The sequence below is a fragment of the Pterocles gutturalis genome, unplaced genomic scaffold (genome assembly GCF_000699245.1).
Source record: "Pterocles gutturalis isolate BGI_N339 unplaced genomic scaffold, ASM69924v1 scaffold27813, whole genome shotgun sequence".
Lineage (NCBI taxonomy): Eukaryota > Metazoa > Chordata > Aves > Pterocliformes > Pteroclidae > Pterocles > Pterocles gutturalis.
This window is the reverse complement of record NW_010119020.1, coordinates 22022-43952: the sequence shown is the minus strand read 5'-3', so window position 1 is coordinate 43952 and position 21931 is coordinate 22022. Positions and strand designations below refer to the sequence as shown.

At 43.3% G+C, this 21931-nt stretch overlaps 1 protein-coding gene across 1 annotated transcript in view; it reads right to left on the bottom strand.

Annotated features, from left to right (window-relative positions):
- Positions 1 to 21931, bottom strand: part of LOC104463922 (cadherin EGF LAG seven-pass G-type receptor 1-like) — a gene marked incomplete at its 5' end in the record, with an annotated part of 77969 nt that overhangs the window by 38277 nt on the left and 17761 nt on the right. The window contains 8 exon segments of the mRNA XM_010076436.1: positions 618 to 792; positions 1118 to 1136; positions 1138 to 1229; positions 1556 to 1741; positions 2220 to 2386; positions 7276 to 7401; positions 8831 to 8994; positions 10120 to 10277. Of these exon segments, the coding sequence (XP_010074738.1) occupies positions 618 to 792; positions 1118 to 1136; positions 1138 to 1229; positions 1556 to 1741; positions 2220 to 2386; positions 7276 to 7401; positions 8831 to 8994; positions 10120 to 10277 (1087 nt within the window).

The following is a 21931-nucleotide window of genomic DNA, read 5'->3' as shown; positions in this document are numbered from 1 at the left end:
CAATAATCAGTAGATTCTCCCCTGAGATACTGTCAGGAAGAAGGTACTCTTTTCCCTCTCAGCAAAAAAGATAGTGGGCTGTTCTTTTCAACAGTCTGTTAACATGCTTGAGGCACCCTTGTGCCTTTGGTTCCCAGTTTTATATTCAGGGCATGTGTTACAAATAGTTCTGTATTCTCTCTCTGTGTGTATGGGAGGTGACTGTGCTGGGTGCTGACAGCATGTGCTGGCTACATGCACCAAACCAGAGAAAACATTCAAAGTATCTCGATTAGGATGTAGGGTGTGAGACTGAAAGCCAACAGCAGAAAAGGCTGGGAAAGAAAGAGAAAAAAAAATGTCAAAAAGAAAAGGAGAGGTGCACAGAAAGAGCCCTTTGGACCAGAAACTGTCTTTCTGTTTGGTTGGTACGTTGCCTATAACAAATGATCTTTAGTCCATGACTGCAGTTTCAAGGTTGCAACAGAGACAGAGAAAGAAATTACTGATTGGAAGAGGAAGAATCAGAAGCTGAGCATTTTAAAAGCATCCTGCAGCTGCTGCCACTGCTCTTCAGATGATCACATGAAGATGTGATTCACCTCCTGGATGAGTGCATAGGATGGTCACTGGGTTACCTGGGTCACAGATGCAGGAGTAGCTGTCCCAGTCGTCGCTGCAGTAACTGTGCTGGGGACACGGGTTGGAATCACAGGGGTTATCCACTTCACAACCCTCCTTCACATTGATCTTGATAGCCTGTTTCATGTTGAGTGTAGCTGTATTTGTAGACGTCTCTCCCATTCTTACTCCCTGGTGACAAAAGACAATTCTTTTTAATTTAGAGACTTAATTCAGAATACAGTATTATTTGTTTCACTACCTCCATTAATCCATGAGGCTACATTTTAAAGAAACATCACCTGATGAGCCAAACCCAGATTTTTTTCAAATGCTGTTCCCCTCTGAGACCAGATTTGTACCTGGGAAAGTAGGTGGATTGTAATATTTTGATTCTTAGATATTTTGAAGGAGAAATCACAAATATTCGGGCAAGGATGGAAAAGAAAATCTCGCATTTTCAAGTGGGTATTTTCTTAAAATTTTGAAGTTTGCTGCTACACTTTTCATTTCATACCTGCATACAGCCATAAAATTTTTTGAACAGAGACCTGGTCTCCAGAGACACCTCCCACAATGATGCTTTTCATTTTCAGTCCAGGTAGTTGATTTCCAATCTGCACAGTGCTCTGTTGAGGAAGAGGACAGTCAGTAAGAAGCATTGTCATCCTCTGTGACACAGACAGCCTACTTTCTGTAGTGATGGAGTCAAGCAGTAGCTGACTGTAAATTGCAGAACAAATATCAAAGCAGTGAGGATCTGAATATGGCTTTTTACAGACTTGTTCGGAAGATATCTTATCATTAGGCTTAATGAATTAATATAACTTAACTGGGCACAAATCTCTGCAGAACATGGCTCACAGCATAAGTATTTGTCCATAATCCTTTAACCTACTTTCTCCTTAAAAATATTTCTGTAGTGCTTAGTGGCAAAATTATGACACTGCCTTACCTGGTACATCCCATAGTCCAAGGACATGACAGCGAGGTACTTGATGTCTTTACCCTCTTTAGCACTCTTCAGCTCTATTAATAAATGATGCCATTCCCCATCACTGACTCGTGACTGGCTCATCTTCAAACTAGCAACTTGGCTCAGGCCACTGTACACTTCAAACTGCACGTAGTTGTTCAGTATCTGTTGAAAAAAATATCTCCTGTCTGTTTTTTGCTAAGTTTTTATATTTGATGCAGGAGGGGGGTAGAGGGCAAGATAATAACATTTCCCAAGACAACTCAAAAGAGAAAAAAGACAGAACAGTAAAGGAGGGAACGCTTGCAATATCTCCTCACATAACTTCAGACATTAAGACCCTAACGTAGCAAAAACAAAACAAAAACAAAAAACCCCAAAACAATCAAGAGACATATTTTTGCATCTATATTTATGCACAACACTACCTTAGACTTAGCTTACACCAATGAATCTGAATTTTACAGTGATCTTTTGATCATTGAGCTTTTGATTTTGGTAAAAGGCTGAAGAAATCATTTTATTTATTGATGTGAATTTAGCTGGGTGGATGAAGCTGTGTAGTTCACATGGCCATATCCACTGACGGGGATGAGGGAGAATTTCTTAATTATTTTCTAACCAAAGGCAGCCACATTTTTACCTGAATGTTGATCTTGGATGTAGGCCCAGCATTGGCTTGCATTAACATGCCATTGACTTTCCGGGTTCTGAACATCAGCCCAATGTACCATGGCACAGAGATGGTGATGTCAAGGTCACTCCAAATGATAATGCTTTCACCACTGAAACGCTGAGGAGAAGGCATTGCTGTAAATCAAAAGACAGGAGAGAAATGGTTGGTATCCTTCAAGACAAAGGTTAAGAGGAGAAATGACGCTATGCCATGGTGATGGTGCAAGGTAGCTAGTCCCTCTTTAATCTACTATAGAGTAAGAGCCAATCTAGACGAGCTACTATGAAGCAGCTGATAATACTGTGAATTCACAACCTGCTCTTGTCGTGGGGTATGTACCTTGTCTCAATGCCTGCACTCAAAGGCAGCAACCCTACACTGCTATGGCATTACGCAGGGGAGAGATGTTCCTGGAAAGGTAAGCTCAGGATCTCTACTGATACAGTTCTGCTGATGAGTGGGTGGACAGAGCAGGAAGTATGAGGGCAACGCTTGCTGCAGATGTTCTCAACATATCCTTGATTACCTGCTTCTAATTAACAGATCAAATACAGAGGAAAAGGCTGGGAGGCACCAGGAAATCTTAATTAATTATAAATACTCCAGGATCAGATTATTCAGCTGTCTCAGCTATGCAGCCTTTTCACAGGGTGAAAGCTCATGTGGAATTGCCTAAATCATCTTCCTTAAATATCCTGAGATGACAGCTGAAGAGTTGTCCTCCTCCCTAACATTGTACCAATACAGCTCCTACAGGGAGACACTGATGACAGCCTTCAATGGAAAGCACTTTGCTGATGGAAAATATGGGAATACCCACCCTTTAGAGTTTTAAAGCAGTTACCTCAGGTAACAAGAGCTACAGTGCCATGGATTAGTTTATCTCACTGACTAGAAGCACAAACCAAGCTGTGGGAACTCTGCTATTTGCAGCACCTCATACGTCACCTCCACCATGTGTGGCACCTTGTAGGGGGATCTGCAGTCAGCCCCTGCCTAACATCCTCCCTCACAGGCACGCTAGTAAAGTTCATGGCAGCTTTTTGCAAGTGGAAGCAGGCCTTAGAGACTGGGTACAACCACCATGGATTGGCACCCAGCCTTGTATCTTGTCATGCACTGAGCCCATGTGGATGGTCAGTGAGATGACAGGGGTCTCCTTCCTCTTCTGCTCCACACTACAGTATCTGCTGACTCTTCTGGATGTTCTTGTAGTAAGAGAGACCATGTATACACAACTATGTACATGTTACTTTAAAATGGCAAGTCCTTAAAAAAAAGGTAGAGGAATGACATCATTGCAGAAGATGGCGTCAGGTTGATATGAATTTGCATTTTTTTTGAGGAAATAAACACCAAACCCCAAATTCTGATATCTCTGCCTTGCTGGTCTCTGTAAAGGGAAAGGCTCTACGTAGGAGAGCACAGGGGTTGGAGCGAAGTGCTGGCTGCAAGCCCTTCAGCTCCCTATTTGTGAGAAAAAAGATGTTAGTGACTAGTGGACTACCACTGGCCAAGCCAGAGGTACAAATTGACTTGCCCTTCTCTAAGGTGTGTTTACCTGACCATCCCACCCTGGGGTTTTTTGCTGGCAGCACCAAAGGGCAGCCCCTCTCCCTCCTGCTCCAGGCTGTGACCTCCCCTTCACGGTCACACTCAGTCCTCCACAAATGCTAGTGGGGGCATATGGTGGAACAACTGAAGCGGAGCCTGCTCTTGAAACCCAGACAGCAATTTAAATCAGTTTGCCACCACACATGGATGTCCCCAGCTTGCTTAAAACTTGAATTCAGTGCTTGAGCTCCAGCTCTCTGGGCCAGGGCATGATTCACCAGCCCACACTGCACGACACCAATGTAAAAGTAACCAGGACATCAATGTTGAGCACGATCATTTCCTCCTTCTGCTCCATGCGTGCAAAAGTGTGAGCTGTCTCCCTCCTCCTCTACTCTGCTGACCTTCACAACCACCTCAACCTCCAAATTCTTTGCTAGCGGTTTTCTAGACTGTTGCTGAAATTTTTAAGTCTGCCTGCCTCTGGAGAGGCCAGGATGCAAACCTTGCAGGCTTCCCACCTGCTGGAGGCTGTGAATGCTGTTTGCAAGCATTTCAGCTCAGCTCCTGGGAGAACTGGACTGGCATGGCAATTAGCCACCTTCTTCCTTTTCTCACGTGGTGATCGGTGCTTGCAAATACCATTCCCTTCCCACACCTCCTCCCAGCTCCCCTCCCTTCCTCCAGGCCAGGGTGCACCTTCCCTTGCTAGTGAAACAGAATCCCCATCCATTAGTCCCCTCTGACCTTCCTCCTCCCCCCAGCCCTTCCCCATGCCTGGGACCAGAGGTCTCCATGGAGGGGCTGGTGGCCACATCTGATGTACCCAGATGGGACCTGACCACCTGTCACCACAGAGGCGAGCATACATGTTTCCAAGCACAGCATCTCCTTGCCATTGTTGATACAGAGATGCAAACTAATTGCTTTCTCAGGGTTTGCTACTTTGAAGTGCTGCCTGTGTATCTACACGCACGTTTAAGAGACTCCTGCATTCAGAAGGCCATCAGGAAGACGTGAGGGGTATTCACGGTGGAGACAGAGGGCCTGGGGAAACCCATTGCCAACACTGGGATGTCACCTGCAGTTTGGTTGTAGGACATGTGACAGCTTATGTTTTGGTGTAAACCTGTGGTGTGACATTAGCTAGCCAAGAGTGAGTTGGGCACAGCTGCTAGATCTTCTTTGGAGCATTCCAATATCCCAATTTTAAAAAGCATTAAACTACAGCAAAGGTGAAACTAATTTTTCCCTAATTTGTCTCCCTTCTATATGTCAGCAGAGGGAGATAAGAGCTGCCAGAAGGTGAGTCAGCAGGTCCTAGGAGGAGGGTAGTGAAGGTAAACCACCCCAGTCTCACTAGTGCAGACCAGATCCCAGAGCTTCTGAAGAGTGGGCAGTTGAAAAAGTGGAATTCTCAACCTGCCAAAGCCATTGCTGTCTGTGGACCTGAAGTAGATCCAGCACCGCCAAAGGGATTGAAGAAATGCATCAGCCAATCACTCCTACATAAGAATGCAAATATTCTAGCTAAAACTTTCTGAAAAAATAGTTTCCTAATAATAGCTAATGCTGTTAGAATCATACTTGAGCACTCAGATAAGCAACGTGAAAGCCAGGAGTGTTGTATATTAGTGATTTTTCCTGACTTTAACTTCAGGCTCCTGAAATCTCTTGTCACATTTCAGAAAAATTAATTTCTTTCTTGGCTTCCAATTTTTCCTTAGGGACACTTTGCCCCACAAACGTCATCAAAGAAGCAAGCAGCCTGCCACCCTCGAACTATAAAAAACCCCTACAAATTGAGGCATCAGTAAGAAGGGGGGTTACCGAATGACAAAGGGGCCTTTTTCACACCACTGTAGGCAGAGGAGACCACTTGGGGCGGGGGACAGTGATACTGTGATTGTTGTCATCTGTATTATTTGAATTTAAAATGAGTTTCCAATGATGGTTACACAGCAGTTCTGAGGTGATTTTCTAAATCCCAAACTTCATGATTTAGTGTTGAGTTTGGGATAAGAAAACAATGAATAAAACACACATTTGATCAAATTTTGAAATGCCATTTCAAAACTAAGACAAAGACAGAGGGAAGGATAGTTTTTGCATGTGATAGCACTACTCCCCATTCACCCCAGTACAGGTCACACCAGAGCTGGCCCCGGCACTCTCTCAGGAGACATCAGCGTGTGTTTGTACCACAGAGACCAGCCTATCATGAAGAAAATGCCAGACACAAGGAAAAATTAGATCTTCATACAGACCTGGAGAGCTCCAAATATTTGAGGAGCTGCTATAGAAAGCAGATACCTCACTAGGGGCAGTAATAGCAGCTCTGGGCTCTGTGTGAGGTGGAACATAGGAAGAGGCCTCCAGCATTCCTTTCCCCTGTCCCTCACCTGGCAGACCCTTATTTCCGAGCTAGAAACTTAACTGTGTCTCCTCCTATGCTGCTGCTTCTCAGGCAAGGGGAAAGCAGTTGCCACCACCCAGATCTGGGCTGCTACAGTGGTTTACAAATCACTGCGGTGTGTGTGCCTCAGCTTGGAGACCTGCTGTTCCAGGGTCCACCCCTGCTGACAGTAATCAAGAATGTCTGATTTGGGGTACATACATCAAAAGAACAAAATCCTTGATCACACTACAAACTATTCTGGGCTAAGTGTCACTGGAGTCTAATGGAAATGAAGACCTATCACATCTGCAACAGAGGCCAGAAATTTGCCTTCTGTTTCTAGGAAAGCCATGCCTAGTTTAAGCACGTTTTCTTCACTGAAAGCCTCCAGGAAGACTCCAAACGAGCAATCCTCCCCAGACACGGAGGTGCCACCTTACAGCAGGCAGCCCGCTGTTGCACTGACCCCACGGAACCCCTCATGCAGGTGACTCCTTGGTTCCTTGGGAAGAAACTAACTTCAAGTTCTTCACGCCCTATAAAACACACCTGCTGCACCTTCCTCATCCTTTATTAATGAGATTTTACACATATATGTATACTGTGTTTAATCAAGGAAAACCCAGTAAAACTTGAAGTGCTTGTACTCAGTAGAGACTGCCTTCTTGCCAAGAAAGTGGTGATTAAAACTGCACATTCATTCCTGGTTTGAGTCAAAAGCCCAATAAAATCAACAGAATTCTGTCCACTGATTTAAAGGGGCTTAGGATCAGGCATTTTTACTATGAAGAAATTCCTAAATACTGACAAGTTCTGTGGAACTACTTTGCTTATGTAAGTAAATCAATGAAAGCTGTTGTTATTCGTGACAGTATGCCAGCTGTCATATTTACTATATAGGCGATCTCTCCAATTATTTCAAACAGATAATGGGTGTTTTTCAGTCTTACTTGCAATCTTCTGTTACCTATCCCTTAAGCATCACAGTTTGACATACATGCTATGAGATGTTAATGATGGGTAACGAAACGTGCACACATGACTACGCATGAAGAGGTCTTCGCATCTTACCTTGCTCGCAGTTTTTTCCTCCATAGCGTACTGGGCACTCGCAGATGTACGTGTTCCACTTGTTGATGCATGTGCCTCCATTCTGGCACCAGTCGGTTTCACAATAGTTCCTCTGTGCTGCACAGCCTGAAATTCAGGAGAATACCTACTTTGCATGGTTTTAACAAGAAAAAGACTCTGAATGATTCTATCCGAGTTTTTACGTAAGAAGAAGACATGACCACTATAGATTTGGGTTTTTTCAATACCCTTGAAGTCAGTGAAGCAAAATATGGATGGCAAAAGTTTATGTGAGCTGAGCCAAGTGTCAAATTCATAAAGACAAATCTATCAAAGGCTACTAAATACAGTCACTGAGCTGTAAATCTCTAGGATCTAAGAGAAAAATTTGGGGAAATATCACTGCATACTTGTCCTGTTTTTATACTCTTCCCCTGGCATCCACTGCTGGAGACAGGCAGGTCGACTGGTGCTGTGACTTACTGTCATCTAACGGAAACATGAATCAGGGAAAGCCAATATGCAGTGTTACACAGTGGAGTAACACTACTATATGTCATTGTTTTAAACTATGTGGAAAGACGTTTCCAAGTGAGGAAAAAAAAATCCATCCTAAAGAAAACACTTCATGCCCCTCCTGATGTATATTTCCATAAGATAAATACTTGTGTTTAGCTAATATTAGAGACATAACTGTTAAAAAAGGTCTCCAAAGACAAAATAGCAATTTGAAGCTTATGCTTCGACTCCCTTCTTAATCCATGAACAATGCAACGTATGAACTATGATTTAGCTCTTATACAGATCTTCAGCAGGGTGGAAGGAAGGGACTTGCCACTCTTGCATGTAAGAGCCAGTTTTATCATGATGAGAACATTTTGTACACCAGAACTAACCCTGATGAGGGATCCAGGGACTGGAAACCAAATCAGAAACTCCAGCAGGCTGCTTCATGAAACAGGTTTCAGATTTGAATGACTGCAGATTTTGATTTACAGAGCAAACATAATTTATGAAAAAGTCATTAAAAACGTTGTCTTTTTCATGTAACTAATCCCACCATCTTTCAGAGCAAAGTGACATTTAAAGGTAAATAAAAAAAAAAAAAAACAAAACGTTCATTTAGGAGTAAATTCCTGGGTGAAACTCACAGCAATGCAGAAGATCTAAGCCTGGTCCTTTTCTCCATGATGCTTAATCCTCTAAGTGTGCTCTGTGCCACGGGCTACTGTGTGCATCCCTGGCCTGGGCATGGACTGCACCTTGCTCAAACAAACAAAGTGTGCTGAGCAGGTCTGGCTGCAGCCATGTCAGTGATGCGGTGGCAGTGCAATGCCCAGCAGCACCTTGAGACTCTGTATCATGGCCTAGGGCAAATGCTTTGCCCTCAGCAGTGCTAACAGAGGGATGGGGGCCAGTTCAGAGCCCTCTGTCCCCTGTCGCTTCCTGGGGTTCCTCCCTGTGCTGTCCTCTTCAACATGTTAAGCCCTGTTACACACACAGCTACAGCTGAGAGATTTCTTGTGTTGACTTTTGAGGCAGCAGTCCCTCATACCTGGCAGAGTGCCGTTATTGGCGATGAAACTAGCCATGTCGATCGGCTTGCTGTCGATAGAGAGGTTCCTCATGCAGCCAATAAACTGTCTGTTGTGCACCGGGAAATCTTCAGGCAAGTTTGGGACACCGCCAAGGAGGAGAGGGCCAGTTAGGTCCAAAGATCTGAAAAAACAAAGAAAGGCTGATCATTTCTTGCATATAGTTTGTTTCATTTTGTTCCTTATCTTCCTGCTTCTATAAGCACATTTGAGCTGTTTAGTTCACCCATGCTGCCATGCACTTCCCTCTGCTACATCAGCACTTCCAGAGTTTGTCATCAGACCTTCCAGAAACACTGGAAGGAGCTGTCATACACATAGAGAATCCAATGACCTCTCCCTAACAGTGGCCAATGTGAAGAAGAAAATTAAAATTATGGAAAAACGTGAAGCTACAGGACACTTTCTGACTCCCGTCACCCAGGGGCTGCCTTATGCTCCTCAGCACAAGGGCTGAGATGCTATAGATTTTGATATAAAGACTTATCTATTATACAGTGCCAACCCTTTTAAAATCATCTGAAGATCTTAGTCTTAACAACATTTGGTGGAGGCAGCTTCCACTGAGTGACTCTGCAATGTGTGAAAAGTATATCACTTGGTCAGTTTGAATTAGCCCTAGTTTTTAGGTCCCTCTTTCTCTCAGGATTTTAGAGCAGTATGTGCATCTCAATGGTCTTTATGTTGTCACTCATTATTTTATATCCCCACTATGTTGCTTGCTGTCCACCTCCTCTTTAAACTCAATGGTACTAATCTTTTTGGTCTTTCCTCACAGGGAAGTTTTTTTTTAAAACCTAATAATTTTTTCAATGGCCTTTTCTGTGCCTCCTTTATTTCTATCTCCTTTTAAGATAGGACTCTTAACTTAAATGATGGAAGTAACAAGCTCTTCAGCCATCCCCTTCATTAATAAAGTCTAATATTTTATTTGCCCTTCTTTCTACATTTTCATATTGAGTAGATGTTATTTGGGGGCCATCCACACTGACCTCCAGGTCTTTTTTTTTTTTTTCATCATACAAGTAATTTGGGCACATCTATACAAATTCAGTAATTTGGTCTGTATCTACACAAAACTCTGTGCACTCCACCCTCCAACAAATTCCATCTACTAATCTAAACCTTGTCACTTTTTCTTGTTAAATCATATCTGCTTTTCTCACTTGATCTGCTTCATGGTTCACCACATTCTATTGAGTCTCCCCTGGGAGAACGACTTGAAAAGGCACATATAGGGAATCCTTACTTCTTTGAGCCGGTCTGAGTCCCTTGGGCAGCACAGGTGTAGTTTCCAATGAGGCTTCCAAAGCGCACAGCCACTGCTGTGTCACAGTCGTCCACGGTCACCACCGCCACCTTCTCTCCTGAAGGCCCATGAGGAATTCCTAATCGCCCAATGTTGGGCTTCAAGAAATACATGGCACATGTCATACAATACTACATACACACAGGATTTAAATGCTGGTTCAGCCAGGTCAACAGCATACTTCATCCTACCCCTCAAAGGGGACTAAAATAGGAAATGCAAACAAAATAGCAGAAGTTAAGTTGACTTATGACATTGAGGCAAGAAAAAACCCCAACGGATGACTTCAAAGAGGGTCCACACACACTCAGTGTCAGAAGTGGCTTTGGGCTTTTTCACTGCTCAACCACTTTGGCCCAAACCACTTCAAAGAGGTGTTTTCTTACTTCTGCACAGGCAACTAATGAATTCTGCTCATTCTGCAACTCTTCACCTCAAGTGAATTAAGTCAGTTGAATTTTAACATTGTTTCTGCCCAAAGACACAAAACCATAAAACAATGTAATATCACAAGTGAGGCTAAAAGCTTAAAACAATTTTTTTTCTGATGGTGGTACTCTGTCAGGGCCACCACAAACTGAGGGCAGGTTCCTACAAAGGCTGTAGTGAAAGGTTGTCTGATGACTGGAAGGGAGCTTAGATGAAGACTGCTTGTTCCAGCTACAAGACGGAGGGCATGGAAAACCACTGCCCATTGCTGAGGTGGCGGAGAAGCTACCAGTTTCTAGTCATGGGAGAACAGAGACTGGTGACCTGTGGAGCTGCACAATCAAAAAATAATGAATGGATCTGAGCTTTCTCATGCAGCCGCTTTGGTCCAGGCACACAGACTGACACCATGGGTGGTGTATGGAAGATGGGAAGAAAGTGTGTTTTAGAGTGGCAGTAAATGCTCCGGCTTGCCCTCATCTCTGGATTCACCCAGGCAGCAGGAAACTCCTGCCCACCCCATCACAATGTCCCCCTGGTGAATGCGGGCCACAAAACTGGAATTATCACACTCAGCTTCACACCTCCAGTTATTGGCTCGCTCTGCTAATCACCTTGCTGACAGGTGCTGTTCACCCACTTCAGTAACTACCAAAAACTGAGGAAATTCAGTGATCCTGACAGACAGGAAAGCCTATGGAACCACCGGGAATCCAACCCCAACCACCAAACTAAACATACCTTTCACCTACACTGATTTCCCAGCTGATGAGATGTACCCCAGTGTGACTGACAGGAGATGATACCTGCTATGCAGAAACTCAAGAGACTGATTCCTCCAGTGAAGTGGAGGAATGACTGTTAAAAAAGGGCACACGTATAAACAGCAGCTATCAGCCCGAGTAAAGAATTAGCAAAGTGTGTAAGAAAACCATTTTCCATGTTTAGTGTTTGTAGAGAGCTACAGAGTCCTAATCTACCACTAGTGCATGATCTCTGAGAACTTTATGGGTACAAGAGAAGCAAGGAGCTCAACTCCCCTGGCTCTGCTGCCATTCCTCTATGGGCAAAGAGACAGCCCACAGGCATGAAGTCACCAGGATTTGACCAGACACGCGGCACAACTGAAAGCCAAGAGATACTTTTACGATGTGTTGATCAACAATAGTTGCAACCATATGAAAATGGCAGATGGCTGGGCATCATACTGTAGTTTGCTCTACACTCGCTTTAAAAACACATATTGCTCAACTGTGCACTGAAATCCCTTCTTTGTACAGCAAACAAGGAAGCAGTAAGGGGATAAATGCCTATTCTTTCTGTCTTGCTTGTACAAACATAAATTTGTTAAAATACCTAAAGTAATTTTCATCATGCATAAAGAGATACAGCTTTATTTCCAAGTGCAGTTAAACCAATGTATAAAAAACATTTTTAAAAGATGTTTCCTGGTGTTAATTCCAGTTGGAAAGTATTTTCCATTTCCTCTACCAAGAACTAATGTGATCACACAGTTTGGCAGTTACCCAGTATAAGGTTTTGACCTCTCTTGAGTGATATTAAGGCAGATTTAAGTGGAGTTTGCCACTGCCTAGCTTGGAAAGACAGGAAACATACATATTTGCAGGGCTGAAAATGTTATTGTATGTAATGACGGCAATGTCATTGAGTGGCTTTTCAAAGTAAATGAAAAAATAGACAGAAAATTAACCAACAGACAGACCTTCCCTTCCAAAATTAAAATGTTTACATTCTGAGTGCTACTTCTATTCATTTGGAGGAATGATTCGATTAACATTTAGGTTCTTGTGCTTCACTGAAATAACCTATTGTTTCTTACATGGGAGCCTTGACAAAGGCAGGGTATTTATTCTCGCAGCAGGGGGGATCTGCCCAATGTTAATCAAGATTGCAACCTGATGAGACTCAGCAGTTTGCAGCTGCCCCTTCACAGTCAACTATCTGCAGAAGCAAATTGATTTTTCTTCCTCCTACTTTTATTTAACACAAAAATTGCAAAATGCTTTTCTAGATGTCGACTGGTTGTTGCAGTGCAGACCTGCGGCCCCTCTTTGGCTCCGATGGCCACACACAGCCATAAGTTCATGAAGAAGACATGGAATATTGTAGTGAATGAAAAGAGACCTATTGGCAGTTCAATCCATACTTAGCCCAAACATATAGTGATTTTCTGAACACGTTAAAAGGCCCATTTGACAGAACAAACTTTTCCCAAAATGGAGGAATATGTTGCTGGGAAAGGAAAGAGAGATTCTCTGAGTGATTTAATGTGACATGGGCTCTTTTTTCTCTTATATGTGGCAAATACTACACTACTCATCTTCTCAGCACCTAGCATAGGGAATACTTTATAACTGAAATAATGTGAAATAAATAAAAGATTGGAGCAGAAGGAGCCTAAGTTAGGAGTTCCTTCAGAATTGAGTCATGAAATTGATTTTATTAATTCAATATTTTAATTAATACTAAATATAGTTTGCTGGTAACACAAAGGATGTTTAGAGTATCATGCATTAAAAAAAAGAATCACTTTGGATAGGTGAGTCCTAGAAAGAGAATTAATCACAGAACATGAAACTTGGGATCTAATGACAAGTATTTCTATTGCACACAGAAAGATCATCACCTATATATGAAGAAAAATGATAAAAAATTAAGTGTATTCATTGACTACAAACCAATTATGAACCATGGTGTGATTAAAATGTAAAAAAGGCGATACAACAGTGGGCCGTTGTGCAGACAGGTATGAAGGAAATTTTATTACACTGAACAGGATAGAATATTGTGGACAATTTTTATTTCATTTATTAAAAATAATTTCCAACTAGTGCAGATGCACAGAACTGCAGCCAGGGCAATGGGAAGCTTACCTTACCAAACAGACAAGAAAGACTTGCTGTGTTCTCCTAGCAAAGGCTAAGGAAGAGTTTTGGAAATGAGAAGATGCTATCTATCACTGCAATGGATATAGTACAAGAACAAATGGGGATAAGATGCCCAGGAGTAATGTAAGCTGGAAATCACCAGGTGATGCTCAGCCATAGAAGGGGTCATCTTGGGGAAAGTAGCAGGGGTGAAAATTATAAAAAATACCTTGTTTGTGATTATAGAAGCTGGTGTTGGCAAGAGTGCTGGCCTACATTTGAAAGAAAATAAGTAACAGTAAGTAGTACTTGGGAAATACACAAGAAAGCAAATTGCCACCACCAAATGACCGCACACATATTTACACTACAGGCATCATCTTTGCTTCTGTGGAATCCTACTGGAGCAAGACCAAACCCTAACAGCAGGAACAGATAACACTAACCAGCATTAACTCAGACTATTATTTTCTGGACATATGTTCAAGGAGTTAAAAGCTAGACTTTCATCTGGTTACTTAGGAGTCCTTTCTGCCTGTCAGACTCATCTCCTGAAACACCATGCTACCCGAAAGGCAAGTTTCATTAGCTGTGCCAGTTCTGCACTCATGAGTAAATGTTCAATGTGGTGTACAGGAATTTACCAGCATGACCCCCATTAATGGCAATGCAAGTCATGTAACTGAGTTCCTGCTCATGGGGCTGAAAATTTACCTTGTGCTGCCTAACCTTAAAGGCTGCCTTTTTCCTTAGTGCTCGTCCAGAAGGAGGTTGGAATTCAAACTTCAAAGACCACATGCTGTAAAAGCGAGTAGCAAGAAGAGGTACCAAACAGTGCCAGAGAGAGAACTCAGTCTCCCTTAAACAAACTATGAATAGAGTGGATTCATTCTGGACTCAAAGGAAAAGGCAAAACAAAGTCACTTGGAGAAGAGAAAGAAGCAGCTCTGACTCAGGACACATATGTGAGAGCAGAAGCCACCTATCCTTCTCTCTAACTGTGAAACAAGATGAAACTTATTTATCTTCCTCAAATAATGGCAATTAATACATGAAATTGTACAGAGTGTCATGAAACTTAACTTTGCCTCTTCGAGTTTTCATGAAGGAGGCTAGTTCCAATGTATGGGTGGACAATCTCAAATCTCATATCTAACCCACGACATTCTCCTTTGCCCAGACAGAGTCACAGGCAGACTGCAACTGCACGAATTACAGTCTCCTAGGATGTCTTCTGAAAATTGCCATTCCCTTTCTGATCACAGCAGAGCTAGGAGTGAGACTCATTTACTGTCCTCAGTAGTGACCTGGAGGAGTGACCGTCTCAAGGCGCAAAGGTGCGTGTATCTCCCTTTGGGCACCTGCAGTGTCTTTCTCAGGTTGCAGTTGACAGTGGAGTGAGAGAATGCCACTGCAAAAGTATTTTACTACTGATGACAAATTTGATTTTTATTAACTGTCTTGACTTCTCTCCACAACTTCAACAGAAAGAAACACATGTAGATTCTCCCAGGTGCATGTAAAATACTGAGAAGCTTAATCTGTGAACTTGCACTTTATAAATGGAGACCAGGTAAAGGAGAGAAGGTCATCAAAACACATCTGTTTATAGTTTGCAAATCTACTGTACAAACCTACTCTCATTCCACTTAAAACATCAGAGACAGATATTCTCATGTATCGCAGTTTCATTTGGATCCTTTATTATTTTAAAGTAAATATTTAAACTGCAAGAGCCCACACAGTTACTTATTAAAGACACAGATGGGCTAATGATGCACAGTGAACGGAAAAGACACACAGATTAATGGACAATGAAAGTCTTGTCTTAAATACTTAACTCCTTCATTTGTACATTATAAATACCACATAAATACTACTGCATCAAAAGCCACAATGCAAAATTGTTGGTGAGGTTTAAGCAAATAGTGCAGTCTTCAGAAGACTTATTTTAAATCCAACCAGACTAGACACTGTCCAGGTAATAGCAATACTACAAAGTGCAAATGTTTGTTTAGTCAATCAGCAGCAGTGATGACACTCAGATTTCTGGATCTCAGCCTTGTACTAGTTAATCTGCAAGATAACAGGGCTTTTCCAAAGGTCCCACAAGCATTTCCTCCACCAGAAACACCTTTTTCCAGCTTCCATTCATAGATGAAATATTGCCACTTGACTTTTTGCATAGATGGAAAAAGGGAGAGTCGTTTTGGTTAGCCACGGGAGAGTATTCCAACTTCACAGATACTCCCTGAACTCAAACTGAAAGCTGTGCTCTCCTGCCCAAATCTCAGTCACAAGGACTTCCGCCTGCTTTAGCCACTCCATTGAGCCTTTTTAAGGAGCTGAGGAGACGATTCAGCAGTACACTAAGTATGGCCAAGACTTCGAGAACACGAACTGGGAACCCCTGCAAACGAGACACAACCCACCTCTTTATTCTTGGCATGAGGAGACCTGTTTTCTTGGAGGACAGATATAACGTTGCATATCATAAATACTGCATTTTCTCAGCTCACTGTACACATCAAAAAAGATACCTATTTTAGAAAGTTGGCCTTTTAGCAAAATGCTTTGTGTAGCATGGCTTAATATGCAGAGCTTGACTTGTTTGTCTTTTTAATAAGTGCAAATGTGTAAAAAGAAAAGCTATCCTGAAGTCAGTGCCAGCCTTTCAGTGCTTCCAAGAGTTTGCTTGCAGGACAATAAGTTACCCTTCTGTTTTTGTTAATCAGTAGCTAATGATTTATTGACTGTTTGGAGTGGTTAAAGGTTAAAAAGAATCTGTTTCCTAGTTATTTTTAATACAAAAAAAGCACTCCTCTGCATTGTTAATGTGCTGGTTCAGACCCCACAGCCCCCCAAAGCGTTAAGAGGAAAATGCCTCATGTTCATACCCTTTGGGGCTCTTTGCTTCCCAACGCTTCCAGCTACAGTAATAATGGCAAAAAATGGAGCAACTGGCATCGGGTCTTTTCGGCTGAGCCTCCACCTGCCGCCAGGCTCTCCCCTCGCCGGCTCCCTGGTGCTCATTAGGCAGCCCGCCAGCTGCCCCAGCTCCTTCGTTAACCCGCCGGCCCCTGCTCTGCTATCTAACATGGGGAAGGGAGAAACAACCTCTGATTCCCAGGCAATGCTGTGCTGCTTCACTGGTCAAAAAGCTCATTAAGGGCCTGCGGTGGCAGCGGTCTCCCTGGGCAAGCGGCTGGAGCCCAGCCCCCCACAAAGAAAATAAATAAATAAACAGGAAAAAACAAACTGGGAAAGCATCATGCTTGCAGTCCCAGGGGGAAAGGTTAGGAAATGTCTGAGAAGCTTAGTGCCATGGCGTGGACTTGCAGACCATTCTGATCAATTGGGAAACTCCAAATTAGGCCAGATTAAGAGAAACCATTAATGTTAATCTCCACTTTTTAAAGTTTACCCCTACGGCTTTCCAAAACACCTTTAAAACAAGGTGATGTGAAGAGCTGAGAATCTTTTACACAGCCTGATTAGTCACCAGGGAAAGGCAGGACAAATCATTTCACATAAACCCCTCACTCCTTTGATGTATGTACCCCCTTTATTCCCTGAATACCTTAATGGCATTTCTTTAAACAAACTTGGCTCGAGTCTGTAGAGAAACATGAGAGACAGCAACAGTGAAAAGGAAAACCAAAAGTCTTCCCATCAGTGAGTCAAAAATGCAAATCCTGAAAAGCCACCAGACCAGTTTCCTTTCCTAGACAAACTCCCTGAAACACCGATCTCAGGATCCAGGCTGGGCCACAAAGTTAAGCGAGTTTTACTGGCCTGATTTGTAATCTCCTTCATGGCTGCTGCATCCAGAGGCTAAACTTTGATATTCAAAGCAGGAAGCTTCCGGCACAGCTATGAGACCTGACAAGCATAAGCGACACTGTCTGAATTGCTGCTGCTCTTTTGGTGGTACGACAAAGACAGGGAGCAGCCCTTCTGTCCCACCATGAGGCAATGGCATGGCGAGGCTGTGAAAAGTCATGGTTACGCACACACGGCATCCAGAAGTGCACCTTGCCTCCACAGAGCATGAACAGTATCTTCACAAATATCATGCAGCTCCTGCAAAGGGTATATGCTTGGATTTGACTAATTTTGGCAAAGGCTGCTATCATGCTGATGGGAAGAATTTTATCCTCAAATTTGTATTCCCAGATGCTTCTTAGCTCTTTGATGCTGCATCAGTGACACAGCAAGAAGGACCTGTTTTGGTTGCCAAAAGACCATGCCCACTCCTCAAGACAACATCCAGCTTTCCGTGTGGGAGACACCACTCACCATGGTGCTCTGCTGCTGCAGGTCCCCTCGTCCGCCCTCTGCATTCCTCTCCTCCCCTCTGATCTGCCCCAGTGGCTGGTGCGCCTTCTCCCTGCCCTCTCCTGCCCCCTGAACCCTTTTCCTGACTATTTTACTGCCTTTCTCCCTTCCACCACCGAGGATGCTCTTACAGAGTCCTTGGAGAACGGGGAGAGGAGAGCACATGAAGCACATTGTTCTCCTTCACATGCTCTCCTCTCACAGTTCAGCAAACCTTCTCCCTTTGCCATTTGTCTCTGTCTACCTGCTGAAGAACCACTCTCAAGTATTTTTGTCTTTTTATAAATCTTGTATGTTATAAGACTTAATTTTGCATCCAGGGTACAAATGTTATTGCTGTCAGAGTCCAAGAAATACCTAGAAATAGCACATGTCACTTATTCATAGCAACTTACTCCTTCTCCTTGGACTTATCCCTGGTGACACCTTGCCAAGCAAACCACTGCTTAGTGTGGGTGATGGGGACACAGATGGGTCTATAAAATCCAGGAATCCCACAATGCTCTATGGGCTACCCCTGCTATGGCTGGAGCTTTGCAAGGGTCTGCTGGTACACACAGACCCCTATGTGGTCAGGTAATTGCAAAGCGCTGCTCCCCCTCACTCCACAGACAGATGCAAAATACCTGAAAAGCTACTGCAAATCAGCGAGCTACTGTAGATTTACTGTGTGATTAAACAGAGATAACACTGCACTTCAAAGCACTCGCAACAAATTCCTGAGGCGCCATTTCAATGACTCCGCTGGCTCTGCAGAAGCCCTGCCAAGCTGTGCTGCACAGCCCCAGCACAGCCTTCCAGCACAGTCCCGGGGGCCTTATGGTGAGCCAACGGCCATTCACACTCTGCCAGCTCTCATGGAGGTCCCTTGCATCTCCTTAGCCTTCAGAAGGAGCTGCAAATCACCATTTTGTGAATTGCTATTAAACTTCCAAGGAGTTTCGTGGCATGGAGGTGTTAGATGGCTTGAGCGAACCTGGGCTCAAGGAGCACCGTTGGGTGCCAGGTTCCTCAGGCTGATCTGAGAGCCCCGCACCATGGGGAAAGCCACACAGCTAAGACTCTGCTTAGGTGTGGGGTGGGCGCTGACCTTGAAGAGACCAGTGCTGCAACTGGGCATGCAAGTCAAGCCTTTTGAAACCTAGGAGTGAGAAGAGTAAGTGCTGAGCAGCCTTGCCAAGGATGAGGCTTCCAGAAGAGTGGGGTCTGGGTTGGTTTTGACATGACATCTACCCTAGTGTCACTCGCAGAGCGAAAACTCCAGGCATTGTTTCTGAGAAGTTGCTGTTTGCATTTGCGTATAGAATCACTGCCACAACAACCAGTGTTTTCAGGTGGTGTTTGCAAACTCTGTGAGAACACTTCCAAAAGGAGGTGGGAGAGAGAAAGAGCCAGGCTCTGGGTACACACTTCCCCAGCCGCCTGAAAGATTTCTCAAAGCTGTCACAGAGAGCTGAGCAACTCAGAGCTGGCGAGCAGGACACCCTTTGCATCTCAATGACCTCCAAATGACTTTCACTGCTTTACACTTTCATTTCCCAAGACACAGATTTAGAGGCAAGTTATTTGTCATTTCATGTCAAGACAATGGAATGTTGCTCCACTGCCAAATCCTGATTTCCTTTCCCAGATATCAATCACTTTGCACTTACCCTCTACCAGAAAAAAAGCCCCAAATCAACAAAACCAATTACTACTAACTGAAATCCACATGAATAAATACTGGTGGAATTGCAGGGAGGGGCTTTCAAAGTCCAGGCTCCCATGTGTCTGTTCGGCAAGGGCAGATCAGCTGCCCCCACTACACCATCACCTCCAAGGGCTCTGCAACCCTGTCCGAGCAGGATCAAGAAAAAGTAAATATTAGCCAGGCAGCCCTTCAGTGCTATTCAGGAGATACTAGGAACGTAAATGTTTGCCACAGGCCAGAACAAAGTCCCACTGATGGAGCAGTAGATGACATAGAAGAGTGTAAGAACAGGGCAAATGTGCAGCAACAGTTCTCCAGTCCTCCTAGCTCTTGTCTTCTCACCTGCAATACTGCAGGCTGGAGCTTGAGATGGGTTTTCACAGGATCCTGCCACATTTTATGGATGGAAGGGACTCATGTTATCATCTCATCAGCCTTTTGCCTTATGCAATCACAGAACATCACTCAGTGAGTCCCGCCTCAGTAACATGGCTTGCACCTGAGATCAAAATTTCCTTTAGAAAGGGAAATACTAATTTGATTTAAAGATTTCAAAGGACAGCGAGACCATCAACACTGTGGGCAGACTTCACAATTAACAATATTGTATATTTATTATTTCTAATCAGAATCTGTCAAGCTTCAGTTTCACAGAATCACAGAATGGTTTGGGTTGGAAAGGACCTTAAAGATCGAGTTCCAACCCCCCTGCTATGGACAGGGACACCCTCCACTAGACCAGGTTGCTCAAAGCCTCATCCAGCCTGGCCTTGAACACCTCCAGGGATGGGGCATCCACAGCTTCTCTGGGCAACCTGTTCCAGTGCCTCCAGTGTTTCTATATATCAAATCTATGGTCTTACCTAGACTAGGAGTTTCATTGATGATCATCTGGATTTGGGTAGAAAAGGATGAATTGGGCCTCAGCAAGGACAGGAGTCTCTGAATCTTCAGCCAGAATGCCAGGATATGACTCATAAACGGAACAATTTTTGCAGAGATTACCTTTTCTCATGGCATTTTAAGAATTGAGTTCTGAGCATGTAGGAAATGACACGTTTTGCATCCAGACACGAGGAACATATTTTATGTGTTTGACTACTACAACATTTTGAACTTTAAAGTCCTGGCATGCATTCAGCAAAGGAAAATCTGATCTCTTTTCCTTCCTTTAAATGCTTTTAATTTTAATTTTAATTGCTACAGTTTTTTTAAAGGACCATGCCCACCAGCACCAAAACACACAGTACAAATAATACAGATGCATAGCTACAATATCCTCATACCCTCGTATTGCACATGTGCCTCCAGCACTACCTACCATCATGCTTCATAATGTACAAGCCTGTCCACCAAAAAGCACAATAATCTGCTGATATAGTAACTTCTGTTCTTGTAAAAAATTTCTGAAAAACTAAGATAACCTTCATCTGACTACCAATATTGGCAATCCAGTAAAAGCTTCTTGACCTCTTGAGTTGGAAAGCAAATTAAACATGCATGTCCCTCAGGATGCTGGTAAAAATTCTGGTCGTGACTAGCAAAGAAAGTTACTTTTTCATTTGAGTTGCTTTTCTTACTCTCATAACTGAATGACTAGCAAAGAAAGTTACTTTTTCATTTAAGTTGCTTTTCTTACTCTTATAACTGACGAAAATTCAGAAAAGGCCTTACACTTATGCAGGTAACCACAGATAAGTCCTTCTCGAAACTAGAACTCAAGAATTGACTGTGGTCATGCTCCCTGTGTATTTGGTGTCCTGCAAACTTTCCCATGCTTAAGCAGAACTTTTGATCCTATGAAAACAATGTAAAAGGAAAGGCATCCACCACAAATTGGGTGGATTTGAGGGTGGTTAGACACTGGAACAGGTTGCCCAGGGAAGCTGTGGATGCCCCATCTCTGGAGGTGTTCAAGACCAGGTTGGATGAGGCTTTGAGCAACCTGGTCTAGTGGAAGGTGTCCCTGCCCATAGCAGGGGGGTTGGAACTTGATGATCTTTAAGGTCCTTTCCAACCCAAACCGTTCTATGATTCTACGAAATTGATGATCTGGTGAAGGATACAACTGGTGCTCCACTGGAAATGAGCACTGTCCACTGCCTCCTGCTCATCGTACCACCACTGACCTCTACAACCCTGCAGTACCTTCTGCTATTAAATATTCACAATGAGATGGGTGATAAGGAAATGACAAAACTAGAAACATGGCTAAATCTTAAGTATGAATACATGATTTGTTTTAAGAGGAAGCACTAAATTTTAACATGCTGTCTGCCTTGCACACTTGATAGAGCCTCTAAAACCTATATTGGCATTTCTAAGATACTATGAATTTAGGTTTGGAAATGCAGATCCATAAAATTGTATTTCTTCATGACATTTGCAGTATTTACAGTACACCCCC